The sequence below is a fragment of the Pleurodeles waltl genome, chromosome 4_2 (genome assembly GCF_031143425.1).
Source record: "Pleurodeles waltl isolate 20211129_DDA chromosome 4_2, aPleWal1.hap1.20221129, whole genome shotgun sequence".
Lineage (NCBI taxonomy): Eukaryota > Metazoa > Chordata > Amphibia > Caudata > Salamandridae > Pleurodeles > Pleurodeles waltl.
Window position 1 is genome coordinate 395,662,366 of NC_090443.1, and position 24,095 is coordinate 395,686,460.

At 41.9% G+C, this 24,095-nt stretch overlaps 2 protein-coding genes across 6 annotated transcripts in view; one reads left to right on the forward strand and one right to left on the reverse strand.

Moving 5' to 3' along the window:
- The window catches only part of ANGPTL1 (angiopoietin like 1), a 60,671-nt gene extending 58,912 nt beyond the window's left edge, over positions 1 to 1,759 (forward strand). Inside the window, exon 5 of the mRNA XM_069231543.1 lies at positions 150 to 1,759. Coding sequence (XP_069087644.1) covers positions 150 to 337 — 188 coding nt within the window. The 3' untranslated portion in view covers positions 338 to 1,759. The remainder of the gene's footprint in view (positions 1 to 149) is intronic.
- The window catches only part of RALGPS2 (Ral GEF with PH domain and SH3 binding motif 2), an 812,647-nt gene that overhangs the window by 387,068 nt on the left and 401,484 nt on the right, over positions 1 to 24,095 (reverse strand). The window lies entirely within an intron of this gene.

Sequence of the window (24,095 nt, forward strand, 5' to 3'; positions counted from 1 at the left end):
CTATAATGTGCTCTGGTAGTAGTCTAATGTCGTTGCTCAAAGAGGGCTTGCTAGTTGTCTGCTATTTTCGTAGTTTGATATGAGTACCAGTTTCACTGGTTGGAATCGAGAGTCCTTTCAGAATCTCACTTTTTGCCTTTCTCTTTCAGGAAACTGTGCTCACTTTCACAAAGGAGGCTGGTGGTACAATGCCTGTGCAAACTCAAACCTCAATGGAGTTTGGTACAGGGGTGGACATTACCGAAGTAAGCACCAGGATGGAATCTATTGGTCCGAGTACAAAGGAGGTTCGTACTCCCTCAAGTCTGTCCGGATGATGATTAGGCCAATAGACTGAATATTAGAAGCGGTGATGGTGGCAGCAGCATATCACTGCAGGCAAAGAAACCCTTGCATTGGGAAAAATCACTTGTACAGGACAGACTCAGGAACTTTAGATCACTTCCACTGGGGTTTAGCAAAACTCTCAAAAACATATTTTTAGGAGTAAACTTTTTACATGTCTAGAAGATGATTGGTTTCAATCACAGGGCTTGCTGAAGTGTGTGGCAAATCCCACCAGTGGCTCCAAAACGCCATCAAACTGAACTTCACAGCAAAAGTGCACACCAATATTGACTCCACTGGTGCTACCAAGTGAAAATGGAACATGAGCTTTCAAAGAAACTGAGTAGATCCCATGTTACGGTGAGAAAAACTATACTTTGATAGCCTAGGATTCCCAGTGATTCTGCTGAGCAGGGGTTCAAAACTTGCCTTTATAATCTCTTCTGTAATGGTGCTCAAATGGGCAGGGCATAAGGCTATCGATCAGCTGGTCACCTTGGCTGTACTAGGGAATCATCTACATCAGCATTCTATAGTCATCAGATAAACTGGCTCAAAAGCGCAGTATAAATAGATCCTAATAAGGACTGGGTTTTATATTTATCGATGTGTGTTTGAAATGTTTTAGCTTCTAGGAGTGCTACCCGCATTGGTGGAGTGGTGATGCTAGGGGTAATTTGTAATATCCAGCTCTAGATCCAGGCCCTCAATGTGATGGGGTCTGATAACTGTGTTAAACGGAGAGGTATTGTCCTATCCAAGTACTGTCCTTACCATGGAAGTCCGCATCAAGCTCCAAGAGGAAAATGTTAATTACTTCTCAAATGGCGTTTAATACTTATTTTGAAAACTCAAACTATTAATCTACTACACTGAGGAGCAATGGTCATCTTTTGCATTTCATGATTATCTCACATCCTCTCTACTATTTTCCCCAACAAGCCTCTTGAATGGCTTTCATTCTGCTTTGGGCACCTCTGAAGTCAAGGAACAAAAAGGGACCTGTTCCTGGTCATAAAGCTTACTTGTGCCTTACCTTGATTGTTTTATACAAACTTCCTACATATTTAATGACTGCGGGCCAAAGTGCAGCCCTGCTATGCTTGAAATAGATATGAGGCATAAAATGAAATGTTCTGCATGATTGCATAAGATGGGGAATCATTGTGAACAAGACACTGCTTCGATGTCACATTCTCACCGCATGTGTCCCCACAGCAGTTTGTGCTGAACCTCTCCCACTTTATTCCTTAAAATGCAGAAGGAAAGTCATGCAAGTCAAGTATAACATGTACCGCCTATACCCTAAGATATGTACAGAGTGGAGGATAATATTGTGCTTGCCAAGTTAACCCAATGTCTACGACCCAGCATGGTGGCCAAAAGGAGCCTGTGGGCGAATCCATGTGTGTGAAATAAAACATACAACTTACTTCCAAAGGCATGCCATCATTTATTTACAGAGAAAACAGCACGCACTAAAAATATAACTATAGAATCTGCTAGGGTGATAAGGTGGGGATGGAGAGGAGGGGCTGTAATATTAATCCAAATAGAAGCTAGACATCAGTAGGCATTGAAATATGTTCCCCGTGCTTCAAGATCACAATAAAAATTATTAGAAAATACAGCTATTTATCAATATCTACAAAAGTCAAATTGCAAATCTCTCACTGCAGTTTCTGAACCATAACAGATGGTACAGGGTACACTGGTAAAGAATTTGGACCAAACTTGTGCATTTATATCCTATGATATTGCAGAAAAAAAGGTTCAGCTCTCTGCGCTTCACCTCGGTGTCAACGTTAAATGTTAATTTTGGAAATGTAATATACCGTCAAGATGTGACTCTTAACCACGGGCTCACTCGAAAGACCCCCGTCCCTGTCACTAATTGGTATATCCTCAAGTTATGCCACCATGTTAGAAGAATTTACCACCAAAAGGGGCCTAATAACACTAGCCAGAGGGGGGGGGAGATCACGTAAGATGATAACTTCTGCTGTGGTTCCTTGTTCACAGAAGCTGACGTAACAGCCTTGCAGAGGTTCCACAAAGTACCAGTTTAAACGAATGCTTCTTCAAGCATGAAGAGTGAAATCTAACATCAGGGGCAGGATATTCGCAAACACTGTAAATGAAGTTAAGGTGAAAACACACAAAATTAGAAGACAGAGTAAATAAATGTAATGTTGTTTCCTTTAAATGGTTAGAACAGTGCCTACACAGAGCACGGCAAAAAGCGGACATCAATGCTCACGATCGCCTTGACAATACATATTTGGAACCCTGTGGAAATTCTTATACACTGTTATTAAATGTCAAAAACAGTCAACAAGCATTGATCAAGTCAGTAGTTTACAAATGAAATGCTTTCCTGCTCTAACTTTACAGTGAATGCATGGCTGGATGAACAGGGCTACACGAGAGCTATAAAAGTAGGAGCTCGTTAAGACAAGCGCCTCTCCTGAACAGGACTAGAGGAGGGTGTAGCTCTGGTTCTGGATAGGGCACGGGGAAGCCAACTCAATCACCTCAACCTTCGCCCCAGTTTCTGCTCAAACTAAGAACTGGCCGCGCAGGCAACCCTGCTGCTACAGCGAGGAAGGAGCCTGGAAACGTATAACAGGGTGGGGAGCTTGTACTACCGTTAGAATAAGAGAGGCAAGAGAAGTGAAAGAGGTATGGAGGAAGAATAAGGAATGAGGAGAAAAACTGGAGAGGGAGTGTGTCAGAACCCTTGCAAGAAGGAACGAGAGGAAGGAAAAAAGGAGCATATAATGGAGTGAAGTGAAATGAAATCATGGAATAAGGAAGCTGGTGAGGGAGGCTAACATTATAGGAAAGGATACAAAACCAGGAGGGAAGGACTGAAGAAAGTTAAAGAGCAGAGAAAGCAAGAGGCTAGAAATGTGCATACATTTTAAGGGCAGAGGGAACAAGAATGAGACCCAAGTAGAATACAATAGTAGGATCAAATGGAGAGCAAAGTGGATAAGTAGCAAAAACCGTAGAGAGGAACACAGAACACAAGATAGCGAAACAGCAGATATAAAGTAAAGAAGGCAGGAGTGAACTGAAGCGAGATGAGGGTGTGAGAGTGGTGGAGTATGACAGCAATCGACACAGAGGTTAACAGAACATGGCGGCGACAGGTACATAAACCTGAAAGCAAATGCAATTACAAATCGATCCTGGGAAAGACAAGTAGGCAGGCCAAAGACATGAAATACATACGTATGAAACCAGCCTAATATAAAATGTAGCATCACTGCTCAAGGAAAGTGGCCAACCAAGCAAGCATTCTCCATACTCATTCGAGTGCTAGCATTACACTTCACTGCCCACTGGTTACTCACTGCTACTGAATGCGAAAACTACAACGTAGATAAATTGCTTTTCAGGACACCAGATCGCTGTCTTCTGCATTTTTAGGTTTCTTTCTATACGTGGTCAAAACCCCAAACCCAAATCAGAAATGAAATTATTCACAGAACATGCCTTACTGTGTATTTTTATTTCATAGACGTTCAGTGTAATGTCTGAAAGGTATTTTGCATTTGAGGTAAAAATATATTTTGAAATACTGTTTATGGCGGCACGCATCATAATGGAGTGCTTGCCTTTGTAAGCACAAAACACTCTTGGGGCAATTCATGGGTTTAATACACTGAGCATTCAGAAAACCCATACACATACATTGCAAGATCAATAGTTTTGAGAACACAGCAACGCTACAGGCGATACAGAAAGTACAAGCTAGACAGTTGCTATTTTATGGAACCTTGAATTCACTTTTGAATTTATCTGAATCTCGTTTATTGCATACGTTTAACTGCACACTTCAGAATGTTTGGGTGGGATGACTGTCAGGCAGCGGAACTTATTAACCATTTATACTACAAGATGATGAAAGCGAAAACCTTACTTTTTCGGGAAGCGTTAATATGCATAAAACAAGCTTAGGGTACCATGCTTACAACAAATGTCCATGGATGGATGATGTTCTGTTTTACGGAAGCAAAACATTTGAAGCATAATATTGCTTTCTGATTCCTTCCTCACTCACAAAAAATAACAAAACAATCATTTGCACATGGGTGATAAATTCATAAGCAATGCTTTTCTTTCAAACTAATATGTGTGTTTACAATTACAGGCAGTGCTTGAAATGGAAAAATTAAAATGCAGGTACTCTGTGCCAGAGTACCTGCTTTCTTTCTGAGAAGTGCTGGTACTCTCCAATTGAAAGTATTAAGTTTTTCTTGAGATGTGCCGGTACTCTCCCTCTCAAAATAAAAAAAAGTGCCGGTACTGAGTACCGGCCCATTTAAAGCACTGATTACAGGCACAGCTCTGCCAACAGGTACACCAGACTGCATAAAGGTTAAGGACTGAGAGCTTTCCTCTTATTCTTTTTGTGAACAGCCATGAAGACGAGGGCAAAAACACAGTAGCATCTGGGTTAATCTGGCGTACTTTGGGCACTTTGCGCGCTAACAAACATGCCGACACTCACACATTAGGGATTGGTTGCTAGACTGCCTGAATTTAAATTGTGATGGGGCAAGATTAATCATTTGCTTTAAGCCCACTCACAATTTTAGTTTAATGATTAGGTGGGGACATAAGGAAAAGGAGACTGGTTAACAGATCAGACAAGACCTTTATAGACCAGCAAGACTCAAAGGCAGAAATCCAACGAGGAGACTGTCTTCATTCAAGAGGCATAGCCCAAACACTATGACAACAAACAAGTTGCTACATACATGAATTGTCTCCACTGCTAGTTGGGTCAAACCCCATGATACAGAAAACCACACTAAGTGGTGACAGCTTGACTTCCTAAGCTGTGTTCTAGATAAGGCATATAACTAGCAACACGTACAGGTAGTTTGCACTCCAGTCATAGATTATTACACCTTCATGTAAATTCACTAGAGTACTTAAGAATTAACTGCCAGACACAGAACATAATAGTAATTGAACCATTTGTCAATAATGGTTAGTGAGAAATGCACTACTTTTACAAAATGAGACTCTTCGGCTGAACTAATAGTGCTTGTGATATAAAGCTACCTAGACCCCTCTGAACACATCTAAGCATTTTGTCGGATTCAGACGTTTAACACTATTTTTGCAGAAGCGTGGCTCTAGAGTTCATTCATAATGGAGGAAGGAACAGAATTTGCTTCTTCGTTTAAACAAAAAATCTGTACAAGATTCGATTATAATGAGAAATAATAGTAATCTGGTGCCATTTTGAGAAAAATACTTAAGTAGCCAAAGATCCCCTGGCCAGTAGGTGAACTGGCATGAATGAAGGCACGGAGACAGTACCCACCAGCAGTGGGAAAATATGTAAGTGTTTTTTTGTTGACTAAGATCTATATATTGGTTCAATGTCCTTTGACTCTGATTTGCCCCTCAACATCATTCTCTGCTTCCTGATTGAGTCTGCAAGTGGTGGGCTGAATACTTTGATAGGTCGAACGCGCAAGTGCTTTGGCCTGTTGTAATATATCTGTGGGCTTTTAACCAGGCCCATCGCACACCCATCACTAGCACTCGTTCATGGGCTTGCCTTACAAAAATCCTTTGTTATCATTGGTAAATGCTTCAAGTTTGTCCCTCTCGTTGGGGCAGTTTTGTTACCGCCTTGGCCACTGACCCTGTTACATGGATAATTGCACCTCTGCAGGTATGTTTGACTGTGAGCAAACTTCTTTTTCCATTTGGGTCTCCCCCTCACGCTCATGGCGGCCATGGCACTTTGAATCAGCTTGCTTAAGTCAACTGTTTTACTCTTCATTTTCAATTAATGTGGCAAAAACAGTGCAGTTAGGAATTTACAATGCTAATATCTATAACTCGAGCAAATGCGAGACTCATTCCATTGCAAATGCTTGTTTTTCCTACAGTGACAGTAAAACAAAAAGCTGACAGCAGACGTTCTCTCATTGTGTATAAAAATGTTTAAAAAACTTCAGACTCTAGTAAACTGATAACTGAAGGCTTTAGATTTTGTGACAACAGAAGCCCTTCAGTGCCGTAAACCCACTGCTACAAGTAGAACTGCTAGGCTCTACTCCGATTTGGAAGGAGGTTATGAGGGTGAGCTCGACATGTATAATCTCTTGGCCTGTAGTGGGACGCTTGGAATCTAATCTAGGATCTGAAGCCATAAGATGTGCAGCAAATCGTGTCAGCAAAAATTCCATGCTGTTAAGGGGGAAATGTTCAGGTTGGAGATAGGCCCTGTGCTCTTGTTACAGATCTGGAGAATTATTATAATTTCTAGTTAACATGGAGAATTAAGTGTTGAGCAGCACTGGATTCCCGTTAATTTTCCTAGACTAATGAAGGCAATGCTCAGTGCAGTGATGCAAGCTCTGTGCTGGAGTCCAAAGCTCTTACTACACCTTGAGGGAGAAATGAAATTTTGGGTACAATATCTAAACTGGAGTCTAGACTTTGGACCCTATTCACAGTTCTTAAGACATGGAAACCTCTGAAATCACAAAACCAAAAATGAGATCTTGGGTCATTCATATACTTGGAGGCAAAATTCTGGGGGCTCGAACTACATTTAAGATTAAAAAAAATTAATCTTGTGCCGAAAGCTTAGACTTCATGACTGGGCTCTGATGTGCAGACAATCATATTAAATTCTTAATATAATGTAATGCAAGTTATGCTGAGTGGTACGCTCTTCCAGAAAGCAGGGGGCTTAACTCTAGGCTGATGGGATCTAAACCTCTAAACCCCACACTGGAGATGGGATCTAGCAGATCACTGGTCTTCCTGGCTATAATTGCAGCTTGCGGGGAAGATGATCCTTCAATACAGGCAGTACTTGTGGGCACCAATTCCAGTTTAAGTAGGAGGTGGAGCCCTATAGAGGTTGCTCTAATTTAGGTAAAGAAGGAAATCCGGTCTTAAGCACGTTGGGGCTTGTTGGCTCAAATCTAGAATTAAGAAGTTGGGTCTGCAGAAGGGCTTGACTCCAAGAGAGGGTGAAGCTGCATGCAGCCAGGACTTGGATGTGCAGGATGCAGTTTAGGCGAGCAGCAAAGTCTGCAGAGAACCAGAACCTATGAGCTTCAAAAGCAATTTATGTGTAAAGATACTTTGCAGATATACAGGACCCACAAATTCTGATTTCAATTAAGAATGAGTTGGTGTTTTGTTGGGTTGGACCTATGAGCTGTAATTTCATTTTAAGGAGGTGGGATCTACAGGGAGCCCAGCCTCCTAGAATTTAATTCTGATTTAATACTGGTTTAAAGAGTCCACATGCGGGGGCTCTCAGGATGTGCAGAGCACCACTACTTTATGACATCACTTTCTGATTAAGAAGCGGGTGTGACTGTTACTAGTCTGAGAGCCTAGGTTAGTACCAATCATTGGCATTGCTTGGGATGTCTTCTGGGCTATCCTTCCAAATGCTTGTCATTAATTCTGACGGCAACTCACATCATGAAAAAACAGCAGGCAGAAACTAAGTAGACAAATTCCAAAAGGGTCAGGGGAGACATGGGGACAAATCGCATTGAAATGCTTGATGAAAATGGAGACCATGATGGTTCAACATCATAAAGGTAGGAAATGAAATAGGCAGAAAGGATGGGTGTGGCAATATGTAATGGCTGGGCATTTTTACATATTTAGTGTAGATTATGCAACTGTGATAAAGCGTGAAGCTGCCTTAAATATGCCCGCCTTGAGGTTCGGACTGAGTGAAATCCTATTTGACTCTGAAAGCTGACCCTACTATTCTCTCTCTTCGCACCCTTTGTGTTCTTCCTCACTACTCCTCATTGTGGCTGACAGTCCTATGATCCTGCGTGCCACTGTACAATATAGGACTTTGAGTGCTACCTGTGTACTATCTGTGGCACAGTATAAATTGTCCCCAGGTGCAATTTAAGGATTATAAATACTCTGAGCCAAGTGATCACAAGATAACAGAAATGTTAACGGAATGAGCTTATAAAGCACACAATTTCCTGGCGCTGAGAATACTGCCAACAAGGTGCTGCTGAAGGATGCTGGAAACTCGAGGAATGTCCCTGGAGTTCAAGCCTGGAAAAGCCAGGTTTTAAGTTCTTTCCGGAAGGCCAGGTGATTGGAGATCAATCTAATTTAGAGGGGGAGGCGATTTCAGATGTTAACAGTGTTAAAGACAAATCTCCTACCTCCCCATTAACCTTGTTTGGTGGGATAACCAATTTATTTGAACCTGAGGAGCTTAGGTTCGGATTTGGTTGATACAATTTAAAACTCTGTATTAAATAGTCTGGCAGGAATTTTGCAATGCTTTGTGAGCAATACATAAAGCCTTTAACTGGATTTGTTTTCTAACAGGCAGCCAGCGCAGTGATTGAATTGCTGGAGCTGCCGATTTATACTTGGGAACCCCTAGCAGAAGACGAGCAGCAGCATTTTGAAGGGTTTGTAATTTGTATAAATGCTGCTGCAACATTCCAAGGTTGATACAATTGCAAAAATCTAGTTTTGAAAGTACCAACCGCTGTTACTAGTGTTTTCCGGGCCTCAAATGATACCAAGGGGATATATTTTTTTTAAATTAATTTCAGTGCACAGAAGGTAAAAGGTCATTGCACTAACCTGGTCTCCACATTAAGGTTTGTTATCCATTATGATTCCTACGATTTTAACTTTATTAACCGGCACAGGTAACAATTCCAGGTCAACAGGCCACCACTGTGGAGACCACAAGGAGGTCTGGTTTCCAAATAGAATCACCTCAGTCTTCTCAGAATTGAGTTTAATACACTTTTTGTCCATCCACTGGCTGACAGCTAAAATACAATTGTGAAATCTCGTACCTTTGCTAATATCTTGGTTAGCCAAGGCAACCACTATTTGTGTGTCATCTGCATATATGTTGTCAATTTTTAAGCCAAATGATTTAATCAGGCTGGCAAGGACAGTGACATACACATTGAGCAATGTGGGACTCAGAGTTGACCCCCTGAGAGACCTCGCAAGGGAGTGAAAAGGATGCGGACACTAATTGACCCACAGACACTATTTGCTATTGTTCTGAGAGCAAAGACCGAAGAAGGGCTAGGGCGGAACTTCCAATTCAGACCTCTATGAGTCTTTCAACCAGAAGTTCATAATGAACTGTGTCAAATGCTGCAAATAGGTCCAGTAGGACCAAGGCAGCACACCCATCCTCATCCATGGCATCTCTAATATCTTCAAATGCTTTAATAAGAGCACTCCGTCTCAGTACTGTGACCACCACGAAATCCAAACTGAGTGGAGTCTAAAGGATGATTGCTTTCAATAAAGAAAGAGAGCTGCGGATTCATTACTTTTTTGATAATTTTGGCAGGCAGAGGAAGACGAGAGATAGACCTAAATTTATTGGTGTCTCCTTGATTCAAAGAGGATTTCTTCAGCAGAAGCAGAATTGAGATCAACTTCCAAGATCTGGGGAAATAGCCTATTTTAATCACAGAGTTAGAGGCCGGAGTAAGAAAAGAAGCAGTTGCATCTGGTGCTAACTTACAGGGATGAAAAGGCGAGCCTAATTTCACCAGAAGATGTTTAGTTGTCTGCTCTAAGGAGAGCAGAGTAAAATCTGAGAAACCAGGCTGTGATTTCACTAGAGTTTCCTGTGTCGAGAAAACCCTCTTGGTTATTTTGCTGGCACTAAACTTATGATAAATGTGCATAACCTTAACCTGAAAGAAACTCGCAAGCGAGTCACAAAATCCTTGACTACAGGTAAATTGATTATTTTGTGGAGATGATGATATTTTCTTTACTGACAGGAATGACACCTTATGTGATTTCTTAGAAGACTCAATTATTTCCACAATATACTCTGATTTCTCTTTCAGCAACTGAGCTTTGTACTCTGCTAGGCAGTGTTTATATGTTTCCTTTTCTAATTCACCATAAGCTATTCTCCGCCAGTGTTCTTGCTTTTTACACCCTTCGTTTTTGATCTCCTAAAGTTTCCATATGCCAGGGTGCTGACGGTGTGCTTCTATGTGATACATGTGTTTTAATAGGCTCAAGAGTACAAACTGTCCTGCTCACCCAGAGAGAAAAAGAAGAACTAGCCACATCTATGTCAGGTGGCAACTCAGGAAGAGACTGCTAAAGTTTAACTGCAGTTCTATAGTATAGGGGAGATCTTATTCAATGTACGCAATTTGATAGAGCTCTGCTCTTTACAATCTGTGGATACTTAGTGTTCAAAGAAATCTCAAAAAGTACGGCATGGTGATCAGAGCAGATCAGAGGTAAAGAACATGTTTCTTTGAGTAGGGCATTATTAGAAGAAAAAAAAACGTTCATCACGTGACCGGCAACGTGAGTAGGGCTGTTTAGTTTTTGAGACAAACCAAAGCAGTTAAAGAAACCTAACAGGGCAGCAGTATCTTTATCCGAGTCCGATTCTAAATAGAAATTGATATCCCCCAGAACTGTGAACTCCTTCTCACAAGGGATCCTAGCCCTTGCAGGAAATGAATACATTCTGCACTTAGGTAAGAGCTGTAACTCTGCGCTTATTCCAGATCTCAGGTGCCAAGACTAATGAGTTGTTAAAAAGCATCTTGGAGCACATAAGCCCGTAAATACTAAACGCACTTTCAAAATGCATAGCAAACCCGGCACTCAGTGTTCACATCTAAGGAAAAGAGAGTGCTCGCACACAGCCCTTTTCTAATATGAATGCTAACAGTCAGTGGCACAACAATGGATCCCTTAATGTAGCCACAGAAATATGTATTGGCCCAAATATGGGTGTTGAGCAGCAGCGGGTTTAGGATATGGAGACATGTCCTAAAGTAAATGGGAAAAGAACTGAACAAAGCTGTTATTCTAATCGGCACTCAGTACTGAATAATTTACAAGTGTTGATAGGTAACTTATTTAGGCCACCAGACCTAACAAATCAAATGATGTTCTGTATCGCAAGAGCAAAGCTTACCCCAGATACCCTAAAAAGCTAATCCAAGCAACCAGAGCAATCCGAACATGGCCTCTGTTGCCACCTGGAAAATTCTCTTTTCCCTCATAACTTGACTTTCACCTGGATCCTTGTATACCAATACGACACGCCCAGAGAAGAACGAATTAAAGAAACAATGAATTAGTCATATTGCCACATGTTTCACAGCAACACAAATTGTGAGTCATACTCTAGGCACTGCTAATACATATCACATTCGTGCCTCCTGAATTCAGCAGTATTTGTATTATAACTACTGTATTGAAAACGCTATAATTTTCAGAAAACTAATACAGGGTCTCCAAAAGTTTCTGCAATAAGATCTACTAATGTTTCATGAAAATCATCCCGAACTACGAACAAAAAGTATCCATGTTGAAACAGTAACCCCATTAGACAAGATTACATTACAAACCACTTAATGCTAGATTAGCAGCAGTGAACACCTCAGCAATTTGGAATCCTCCTACAAAGGTAATACATAACCGGCCATCGCTGGATTCCCCTGGGCGCCAAGGCAGTGACATTAATAAGCCTTCCCAATGCAGCATGATTTATTACTTAAATATGAGCTTTAAATGTATTTTGGACATACAACCATTTTCCTCCAAATATCAGCTTATGAGTTCAGAAAATATACATGTTTTCGTGCATTCAACGAAGCAAAGCGTCAAATACCGTTGCTTATACTCCGGTTCAGGAAGAACCTGACCTGGCAATTCCGTCCGGACTGTTCCCACTACACCATGGTCAAGACTGATTTCCATGTGGCATGGTCCAAACTGAGGTGGCATGGTGCGCAAACTGATGATGGACTGGGATGCAGCCCCGAGTAATTACAAGTGGCTGAGATCATTTTAATCATTCCATCCATCACTTTCTTGTATACATTAGATTCTAGAAAAGGCCATAGACTGAGCACAAGACCCACCAGTGCCTTTTGTGCTGTAAACAGCGTAAAATCGTATTGGACAGTGCAGCATAAAAGCACCTGAAGAAGTTCAACATGGATGCAGAGAAAACAATACCCACAAAATCGCGTAGTTAGGCTTGGTAAGAAAAATGAAAATACTTTTCAGATGTGCGCAAATGAAAAGCACATTCACCATGGCTTCAATGTGGTCTTTTAATAGACATACATTATACCACCAAGCACCCTCGATATTGCATTGTGCAGGAGAGTGACAGTGGGCCCTGAGGTAGTTAAGGGGGCATTTTAGGAGATTTATTTGCTTTTCAAACGTACCTATAAAAATATTACCGGATTAGCCACTCTGCAGTTTCTGAACAGTTACAGCTCAAAACTGTGAAGCACCTGGAGGGACTTTGGTGCTGGCTTGGGGCAATGAAACCTGTCCTCAGCGTACTGTCAGTGCATGAAAAGGCAAACCTTCACAAATAAGGGGTCCATGAATAAAGGGCGTCACTTAATAATTAAAAATGATTTTTTAAAGCAAGGATTCGTATGGGACACCCACAGCCAATCTTGCTGAAAGTGTATACTCCCCAATCCGACAGAATGCATTCAGGCAACTCACAAGACTTAGGAAAACAGAAAAGCAGAGAATCAGACTGCAGCTACCTCTGACAAGGGAAGACAAAAGCATAGCACAACCAGCAGCACTTAAGGCCAAATACAAGCTGAGTTACAAAAGCAAATAAAAAGAACACCATGACATCCGCAGAGCAAAGTCAAATGTAGCACTGAGGCAGCAACCACCACGAAGTTTCAATGGTTCCCAAAATCTTCAAGAGCCTGCATCATTTGATCCACCAACTGTGGTCCAGCCCCTCTAACAGCAGGGGCGCCCTTGGGACTGGAGTAGAGTATTCTATAATCTCTGTCCTTGGATGTTTGACATATGTTGACTACTAAAAGTCTTTGTCTAATAGAGGAATTGTCATGGGATTTAGAACTCAGTTGTGCGGGAAAACACATCTGGACAACTTTAAAGAAGGTATAGGATTTAGAAAAGAATCTGAATTTTACAAATGTGTGTGGTTTGAGAATGCTAAAAGCACCAATCATGCAGTTTAACATTTATCCATGGATACCCCTTATGTTGCCTTGGCTTTTCATAATTTGCTTTCCGTAAGTGAACAATGCAATAGTGGTTGACGTAAACGGCTGAAGTCAGAGGGTAGTCCAGTGTTTTTTTGGCTTTTCTGGAGCTTACACAGCATTTGCAAAAGGGGTGCAGTTACCTCTTGCGGTCAAGGTAAGCACTTTTTAATCAAACCTTAACAAATTTAAAAAAAAAAAAAAGGAAATCAGGATTTCATAACATCCTTAGAGGTTTCCTATGTATCATGGATAATTATAACCAGGGTTTTAATCTAGCACAAACCCCAATTAAAAACGAGCTCTGGCAAAGCCATTACATCTGTCATTGGCTGCAAACATTTGCCATTGCTTTGGCAATGCTTATTTTGTTAGGTAAAGGTTTTGGTAAAACTATTCAAAAATCAATAATAGAGGCATAGCAGTGGGTGCATTACCACACACCCAGAAACGACTTTTGTAATAGTCATTTCAAAGCTGTCTGATAATGTGTGGGTATGCACACTCTAAAGCACCCATCTTTGAATAGTTTTGAAGCTCATTCAAAAACAGATGATGATTGTAGTGCCGTGCAGAAGCTGTGGTTGCGGAGTCCGGGGAGATGCTAATCCCCAGCAAATATATGAACAGTAAAAATAAAAGGCAGATATTTATTTTTAAATAAGCCACTGAAGAAGACTTATCTGTGGGGGAATCTGGGCAGAACACCATCACTCACACAGAGGGGGGACCAGTGGCTTAAGAGGCTTACCCACTGCCCAATGCTATATGCCGTAGTGGGTGGAAAACGACTGACCATATGATAGACCAATATACAAAGATAACTGACTGAAAGACCTTCTATTAAAGTATGTATGTATATCTTTATTAAAATCAAAACGTCTGGCTAATGCCAGACGTGAAAAGAAAAAAAAAAAAATCAATGTTAGAGTTGTAATTGTGATTGTTAAGGAAACTCTGTTTTGAAGAACACTGGCACTGCACTAAGGAGCTAATTATTAGAGCAAGGGAATATTTTAACACACAATGGCCACTGTAAAACACGGCTAAAATGAGAGAATCAGAATGAGATGAGAGATGGAAACTGAGGAGAGACAGGAAGACTAATACTTGAGGAACCAAGGAGAGGCATGGGGATGAAGAATCAGACAAACGCTGACAGACAGAAAAAAGATGAGGAAAGCAGATGTCCAAAGTGCAGACAGAAAAGTGCCAGATGAGTGGAAGCCTCAGAGGTGGGATGAGGAAGTGTGTGAGAGAGGAAGTGAAGAATGCAAGACAAGAAGAGAAGGACAGGAGGGGAGGAATTAGCAACAGAATAGAATAAGGTGAGGCGAAGAATAAAAGGAAACTAGTGCGTATGAAGGAGACGAGGGGGAGACAGAACAAAATAGAGGGGGAAAAGAAGAGGGGATGGAAAAAAGGAGAATGAGGAGATTAGAGGAAGGAAGGCCTGAAGGGGAAAGGAAATTAAACCTATCAGCATACTTTGAAAATCAGGAGTTGGTCGTGGTTTTCTTTTCACTGTTGTCTCGCAATTGTAGCGCACAGAAGTGCAGAGATGATTTTGCTTGTTTAAAGTAACAAACATAATCATAATACTACTAAGGTGATGCACTGCTGCTTCGGCGGGGTGTGGGTATGAACAATCATGTTAGGACTCAGCAGACAAAGGTCTTCAAGTGAGATACCATTTGTTGCCCAAAAAACGAACAATCCTTAGCACATGTATCAATGATATAAAAACAGGACTATGATTCATGTGGCAAACTAGTAAACATCTGCATGTCCTGTGCGTTATATATACACAACTTGATGGAACTTCTCAGCAACACCACAAACACATCCATCAAAAGCCCACACAACTGAGTCTTTAGAAAAGCAACAGAGCCCCGATGGCTTCCTCCGACCCAGCAACACTTCAACATTTCAATCATGCATAGGTCTTTCGCATGATGACTAACCGCTGGTATTTTAAGAAAAACTTCTTTTGCCACTGCTCCACTGGAAGTAACACTGCAAACCGGTCTAGAAGCTTTCCATGGTGTGGGGGTGGCACTGAAGCATATGAGGGATTCAAAGCTGCACATGCCAATCATGGCTATAGCTGCGTGCTGATTAGGTAAATCCCTCCCAGACCATCATGCATGCATCAAGTCCTCTGCAGACATCCAACCTGCCTCTGCTACTTGTAAACTTTCAATCTCGGCTCTGTGAAAGAAGTCACCAGGCTCAAAGATATTTTGGGCATTAGAAACCTCAAAATCAAGCTGTGAACATGGTAGACACACACCAGCACGGCCATTTACGCAAGCTGGAGATCAGATGGTAAATCTTGCAATGAGAAATTGTGCATTGGTCACTGAAGCATTACGGACAAGTTGCTATAAATACTGCCATGAGAACTCACTAAAACAATCTGAATGTGACAGTGAGATCAAAACACTCCATATACACTCTCCAAACGTGTTTAACTTCAACAAATAATTAATCTACATAAAACGATGGGCAAATACACCGCACCCTATCATCTGTGAATTGTAGCTACTGATTTTCACAACGTTCGGCCCCACAATCAGCATATGAGCTCTCAACTTCACCCTACATCTGCTTCAATTGAAGAACCTTTTAGTAGATACGCCCTCTGAATGTGACTTTGTTTCACCACGACCTTGCTCAACTTTTTCATAAATATTTTTTAATAAACTTCTTACCTTTCCATCAATATTATGAACTCATAGGCAACCTTCGGTACCTTGCATGGTAACGTATATCCGACCATCATTTTGGACAAATTAAGTTGCTGAACTGCATTTCTTATTTGGACAAAAGTATATAGTTTAATATTTTTACCTGTAACTTCAGGAAGGGGCAGGATTGAACCTTAACAGTGAGGATCACAATTTGGTAATTGAAGCACACATCAAATTTCAGTTGAAAACAACAAAATTAATACTTGCATCAAGACAAGTTACCTTCCAGCCTGTAACAATGCCAAGTGTCTACCATGAAGACATTATACTGCATACAAAGTGCAATTTCAGGCCACATGTATAAACTATCATACAGTTTACAACGAATGCGTCAATTTCTTAACGAAAAGGAAGTTTTAAATAAAACACAACTTCTCGCATTCTGACCTGCAGCTCAAAGGTGCATGGGTGAACTACAAATGAAATTAAAATCCGATAGTGAAAGGTTCTGCTCTCTGTTTTCCGGACAGGAGGAATGGTTTGTCATTAAAAGGTCAACTACATTCTGAAGATAGCAAACACGTTTTCCAGCTGAGTCAGACATTGTCTCTGCATCTTATGGTCAATGACTACTGGGCAGGAGCTCTGATGGATTCTGTTGTTTATTATGTCTGTCCCAGGGACTAGGCTACTGTTACACTGAAAAAGAATAGCCAAGGCTTTTTTTGTGTATGTGGCTCTTCAATAGCGGCAAGGTCGAGCAATGAAGGCTTCCTCTGGTAGGTGTTGGAAGTCTAGATCGAGATACAGTGTGGCAGTAATCACAAGCAATAAAAATGTCAAGCCAGTGATCTTAATTTTTAAAAGGAATATGTCTATTTACAACAAAAAACATGCATTGGCAAAGCTAGTAGTTCTAGATTTAATGTGCAGAGGCTAGAGCAAGACACACAAGAGCCAGCAGCAACAAAGAGGGACGGCTATAATTATAAAATAATTCCTCGTGAAGTTCAATGCAAGCTCTCAACTACAGCAGAAAGAAATCCCCAAAAAGCCAATATAATTAGGTTGGAGATGAATACTTCACTGTCCTGAGCTAAGACATGATTGACTAAGTCCCAAGCCAATGGCTGAAAGAGGCTGATCAAATAAAGTCAACGGCTTGAAAAGGGTGGATCCAAAGCCCACTAGACTATGTATGAGGTCAGCAATTTGTCTGTTTGACAGCTTTGCTGTCAATACTCAAACCTAAAAAGGAAGAGCAAAACAAGACGAACGTCACTAGCACCACTGGGAGCTGAGATATGAACTCTACTGTAGTTTACACAGCACGGTGATAACTCTAAAGATATAGTTTCTGGATTCTCTAGAGAAGTGTTTCCCAAACTGTAGGTCATGAGCCAATTTGAGGTGGGTCGCAAAAGTCACAGCAATAAAGATGCCTTTAAATTCTGTATTTATCTTTGCACATTTGCTGCACTTCAAAGACAGAGGTAAAATGTGAGGCCACGTTTGCGGTTTACTGTTTAACAAGGGGAGTGGTATTTACAAACTCCACTCTATTCACAGTCAGAGAAAGAAAAGTAAAGTGAATTGAATTATGTGACATTCTTGCTGGTGTAAATGAAATGTGAAAGGAAAAGCTGAAAGATGTCATTTTCGTAATACAACAAAATGTAAATATGTGTAAATGAACTGTACATACTCAGCTTTTAAAGCAAAAATTAAGCACATTTTTTGTAACACTAAAGTGTGATGGAAACAAAAATTTTAACAGGATCAGAACAAATGAAGTCAACTTACTTGGTGATGCACAAATAAATATTCACTAAGATCCGGCTTCCACACATTATCATTTGTGTGCAATAGTTTGATCAGTGAAGCAGTATGTCTGTGCAAATTTAGTGTCTGTAAAGGACAATGTGCCACCACACAACGCTTTATTTACATAAAAAGTGATTGCTCGCCTCATGTCCATTAAAGCTAGATGGGCCGCAAAAGTTTGTCGTACTAAAAAGTGGGTCGCACTTCTAATAAGTTTGGGAAGCACTGCTCTAGAGTACCTGGAGGCTGACTTTACACATCGGGGCACAGTGTTAATGAACATCGGAGCAGAGACGGGACCTGCAACCATGTATCACTACCAACCCGACTCTCACAATAGCACAGCCCTATGCGCCACACCCACCTAAATCGATTCAAACTCACATAAAATGGTGGTGCTACTGGATGGCAAGCAAACGAAAAACGAGGGCTCAAAAAGGAGCCTTTGGATTCCCTGCACCTTAAGAAAATACTGTCAGCAAGAACCCTTCCGCCCCCATGACCCCCACACCCGCTCTCCATTCCTCACAGCTGGTTGGGATCCCTTATGCTCAGCAGATCTGCAAAACAACTGTTCTTTAAAACTAAAGATACATTTGTTGCATAAAATTCTTTCTCTGACCGCCAAGCTTTGTTACATTTGCAAATTTCACACACGGCCTCCTTACTTCCAGTTGTTTTTATCCAAGGCTATGATACGATGAAGAGCATGGCATACGCCAGTAGAATTGCCAGCCAAGTAATGCCAAGGACGGTGTGTCAAGTCTATCAGAACCACCCCAGTTGTCTCTTATTTCCAACAGATGAGGCAGACTGCACTGTACAAAACTGATTATGATAAGCTGAAAGCCTCATAGGACTTCTGGGCCAAAAGACGCATCATCACTGAATGAAGAATCTGTTGAACAAAACATACAGAACGCAAGGAGTTAGCCTGGAAAGCCTATAGATTTACACAATCAATCTGCCTTTGATTAGTAGCCACAGATGTGACTTTGGCTCTGGTGAAACGAACCTAGAACCGGATTATGAAAAGCAGGACTCTAAAATAAGTGTTGTCTGAAAACAAGATGCATTATTTTGGCGTTTTTTTTTTTTTTGCAAAGATCAGAGCAAATGTCGCACCATGAAAAACGACTGATATGAGTGTGTGCGGCTGTGAGAGTAGGGGTTGTGGTGGGGGTTTAACTAAAAGCTGACAAAAGTGAGAAACGGTTCTTCAGTCACATTAGGTGGGGTATGTTGACAAGAGTGAGGGCCCTTCAGTGAGCCAAGGTTCTGTCTCCGGAAAGGTTTTATCGGCTCTCCCTGGAGTTCCATCCTGATTAAACGGAGAGCTCCGAGTTTCAGCCAAGCTGAGCTGATGTCCGTCACCGCGTTTACCGCAGGTTAGGCCTCAGAGGCTTTCACTTTCCTCTTGCTCCGTCTCGTGAAGCAGGATCTGCCGAGTGCTTCCACGGTCTCTCAGGAACACGCCGCAATTTATGACCAGAACAAATTAACTTTTTTTTTTTCAAGGGGGGGCTAATTATTTTCAGATCGAGGCACTAGCGTGCAGCTATTTTTCCTAGAGGCCTGCCAAACCCAACACAGTGCGTTTAAAGAACGGTGGGAGGGAATTACGTCAGACACTGGCAGGGGGAGCATTACGCCGGGAGCCTGCTCTTTCTCCACTTTCGGGATTCCATGGACTTGGACGTCTCCAGCAGGAAGAGCCGTGAGCCAGGTGTCCTGGCCATACTCCAACAGCGATCATACGCTTGGCTCTGACCCGCCCGCCCGTGTAAGGGAGACGGTAAGGCACCCTCGAAGGTGCAATGCATTAACAGTTCACCGTCCCCAAGGGTGGACGTCAGCACGTCCCTAGCTAGCAGTCCCAAGCATGCTTGTCGGATACCATACCAAGGCCACAGGAAGGCATCACTCCCTCGTCTAGTCGTCTCTCAGGTACCTGGGAGGCAACTGAAAGGGATCTCCCCTCCCCCACCCCCAACCTCAACAAGTAAGAAGAGCCAAGCCACAGGAGTGCGCCTGGAAAGGCAGCTGGCCCTCGCACGCACAAACCAACTGCTTTGCAGCCTATTTATCATTCCCACGCAGGAACAGAAAACGTGCATCAGAATTCAAATAAATAGATGGCCGTGGGGAGCGAGTGGAGGTCGGTGACTTTCTGAAGGTTGCTTGAAAAGCGCTTCCTAAATTGCACTGTCTAATCGAATCCCGATGGCACAAAGATTAGGCTGTTGATTGCACTGGTCATCTCGAGTTCTTCCTGTGGGGATACTAGCACGGTAACACGAGTGGCTAGTGGATTAAAAAAACGCACATCTGCCGTTCCGTTATGATGAATTGCTGGATTTACCAATACACACGTAACATCTGGGAGGCCGGCTAAGGCACAGGGAGCAGACGCAAAGGCTCAGCGATCACCCAGTACATCCACAGGACGTGGTGAAACTATCGCTAGGAAAAACGACAGCTCAAGTCGAGGCCAGCCAAGCCTCTGCTGGGAGGTGAACAGGCAAAAACACATTTTAACAGATGGGAAAAATAGATTTCCCATTCTAGAATCCCAGATGTCTAACTACACTGTTGCAGCAGAGGGTTTACTGGATAGGCAACTTGCCTGAGGAAGAGAGTACTGGCGGGAAATTCTTTACTCACACCAATGCTGCTTCAGAATTGTCAAAAAAATAAAAAAATAAACTCATACCGCGTTTGCAAATAAATCTCTAGAGCCATTAGAATTCAATCTGCCAAGCCGCTCGTAGACTATCTACTACGTTAATGTTAGTGTAAATATGCTGTACACAGGCTGACAAGAGCACTCCCGAAACACTACAATTAGAGACACACGTACAATATTACAAGGTGCATGTAAAACATTGAAGCAGCAGAGTTTGCATCCAGTCCTACATCATGGGTCTCTGCTGAGGCGCGCTCATGGCATCTATTCCCAATTTACATCGAATCGAGGAACGTGCCAACCTGGTCCTCGATGCTGCTTTCCACAGAGGTCCCAACTGGACGTAGGCTTTACCCTGCCCTTCTCAATTCTTGCAGCCTCCAGAAAGTTAACTTCTGTTCCCCTTCTGCCCACCACTTCATCATACCATTCTCCATTATCTCAAGCTGAGAACAGTCACTACAAAGTGAACCCAATGTGAATTCAAGAAAGCAGCAACTTCCTCAAACCCACCATTTGTTCCAAGGCCTCCTTCGTCCTGTCAGGTCTCGCTGCAGAGCTAGTCTTTCAAACAGAGGATTCTATGTATCAGCCCCTTTCTTACCTTCCTCATTCTTTGAGACAGATATGGAATGGGGAAATACTCCACCATCAAACGATGTATATTTTGCGCACTAGCTGCGTTCAAGTGGTATAAATCTATGTATAAGCTCCATTTGCCTTGCACTCTGAGAAAAGCATGATTATGTGCAGCACCCGTGTAAAAGACTGCAACACAGGAGCCTCAACAGGTGCTTCCCGATTAGCCAACACTACAACTACACCCTCTCCCAAGCATGCATGCTCCTGCCTGAAACCAGTACAGACAAGGCAGCAACAATTCTTCAAGTCCACTAATGGCACAACAGGGCTACAGAAACGTAAATAAAGCAAACCAGTATTATTTCTCGGATTGACAAATGTGCTCGTGGCTTGTGCCTTATACCCCAGTTAGACGGTTACCCAGCATCTGCTGCGATCAGCACGGCCAGAACATGGTGTTGGTAAAGTTAATGACTGTGGTGGTAAGGTGGCGGTGGTCATGGTGCTGGTAGTGTTAGTGACCGAGGTAATGATTCACCTCAGGTTGTGCCAGAAACTTTAAAAGAAAGCCTACAGCAGTAACAAAAAAAATGATGTGTGTATAAAACGCATCTAAGAAATAAATAACTATACGGTGATCAAATGCATTTTTTAAACAAAGTACCCCCCAAACATCGCAAGAAGGCACTTCCACAGGCAATGGAATGATACAACCACAAATAACATATTGCAAGAGTAATACTCCTCAGATTAGAGCCAAAAACTACAATGTGTATTTCTTAAAGAACTAATAACAATAGGTATTATTGCGCTGCCTAGCCAAATTTAAATCAAGCACTGGCAAAGACAGTAGGCGTCACCTTTTTTGATGGCCAATGCAGATTTCTTGTATTTGTCAGTGCTTCTTGCTGATGCTATTTGCTTATGCTATTCATCATCAGCAAACACACAACGTTACTGCTGATGTGCTGGACAACATTTAAACAAGGCACAGTGATGCACATGCAAGAATGAGTCAGGAATGTGCACACGTGCCAAACTGTTAGAGTGGCTTAATCATCACTAGTCATATGCATTGATGCAGCAGCCATTTTGTTTAATTTACTGTTCCAAGACAGCAGATGCTCATCTTGAAAAAAATGCGACAGAGCAGACCCGCACCAAACTGTAGCTGACAGGGCCTCCCAGAAAGGTTTTGTTTTTGTTTATGTGAACAAACGCACGGGTGGGTGGGATTACAATAGAGGAGAAATGGGGTGGTCGGAGCAGTCAGCACTGGAGTGGAGCTTCCACAGAGAAGCTTCTTAAAAATTAAAATAGCTGGATGAAATGTGGTGAAGGGGGAACAACACAAACTACGGTGGAAAAGTAACTGGTGGAACCTTCTCAAAATTACTTTATACTGCATACCATATTACATTGCCAAAAAGTGCTTACATTGCAGTGTATGGATTGCTAATCATTCATTTAGCGTACTGGATGGCACATTGCTCCACCACATCCAAAGTGTAATTGTACTTATGCAGCGCTTACTATCCCTGACGAGGTGTCAAAGCACATTTCAGCGAGTAGCATGCTACACCAGAACCCAAAAAGGAATAACGGTGGATTAGCACAGGTAAACAGGAGTTGTTAATTTGAGAAGTGCACATGCAAGTTTGTTAGTTGGATTGATGAGCATAAAGTAGGGATAGAGAAGGAAAGAGTCTAGAAAGGGATTACGGAGATCATAGTAATAAAACAAGGTTTGCGATGAGTCAAAGGAGGGCTACAGGATGGCTTTCGCATTCCAGTAATGGTAGCTGAGAGGTGCTTGTGCAGCCCACAGAAATCAGACATGGCACACCACAGCAACACATGGATGATGCTGATGGTCTTTTGCGTCTCCATTGACCCTGTCCCATTCTGCTCCCAACGTGAACAGCAAGTGTGTTACCTGCTGCTGAACACGTTTCGCCTCAGCACAAGTCCATGTTAAACCTGAAGTTCTTGGGTTCAAAACAGTGAGGCAGAATTTAACGTTTCATTGTGTGAGGTGGATACAAAAAGGTGTCAATTTACTGGCAACAGGGAAACTTAACATTATCCCTTCGAGACAATTCAGTTTGTAAGGTACAATACCTAAGTGTTTTACTCTTATCAACAACAGAATTGTAACCGTAGGTCAAGAATGAACCTAAAACAGGAGGCAATATAGCAGGAAGCCAACATACCATGTATTTCAAAGATATTTGGAAGCACTCAAGAGGAGGCCTCCAATACATACCAGACAAACCCCAGAAGATGCTACCAGTTCTAAATGCAATACTCCAGATAAAAACATAGTTTGATGTAGAGGTTGCTACAGCACTTGTAAAGTTCAAGGGAAGCTTGCATTGCTATTGACCACTTAGTTCTTGTTCGATGTCTACTGAAGCCTCTGAAAACTGTTTCAATACAAAGCCCAAAAGAATGGCATTGTTCAGGCTGTTGGATTAATTTGTGCTTGCTAACAAATACAAGTCGATGGATCAGGAGGAAAGGGGACAGGACATACCCATAATATATGTAAACTCAGACATCTCAGAAATCCTTCACTCACACCAGGAAATTCTAAGAGATCCATTAGGCAAATTAAAGAAATAGAAAAGGCTCAATGGATGCCAAATGTCTGTAGTATGCACATGTCACAGAAGTCTAATATGCAAGCATGTAGAACTCTGCACAAAACTTTTAAAAAGTACATGATAAAATGTTTGTTAAGCATCTGTCTGAACTGTTCTACCCTGGCCTCTCTTTGGATTATTATTCTATAGATCAGTTTATCACTCCAAATCCGTGATCCTAATACATTAATCTCATCGCTGTACTCCCCTTTAATGCCTATGGATCTTTGTTCAAACTAATGAGGCCTTAAATTAAAAAGCAGAAAGTATTTGTATA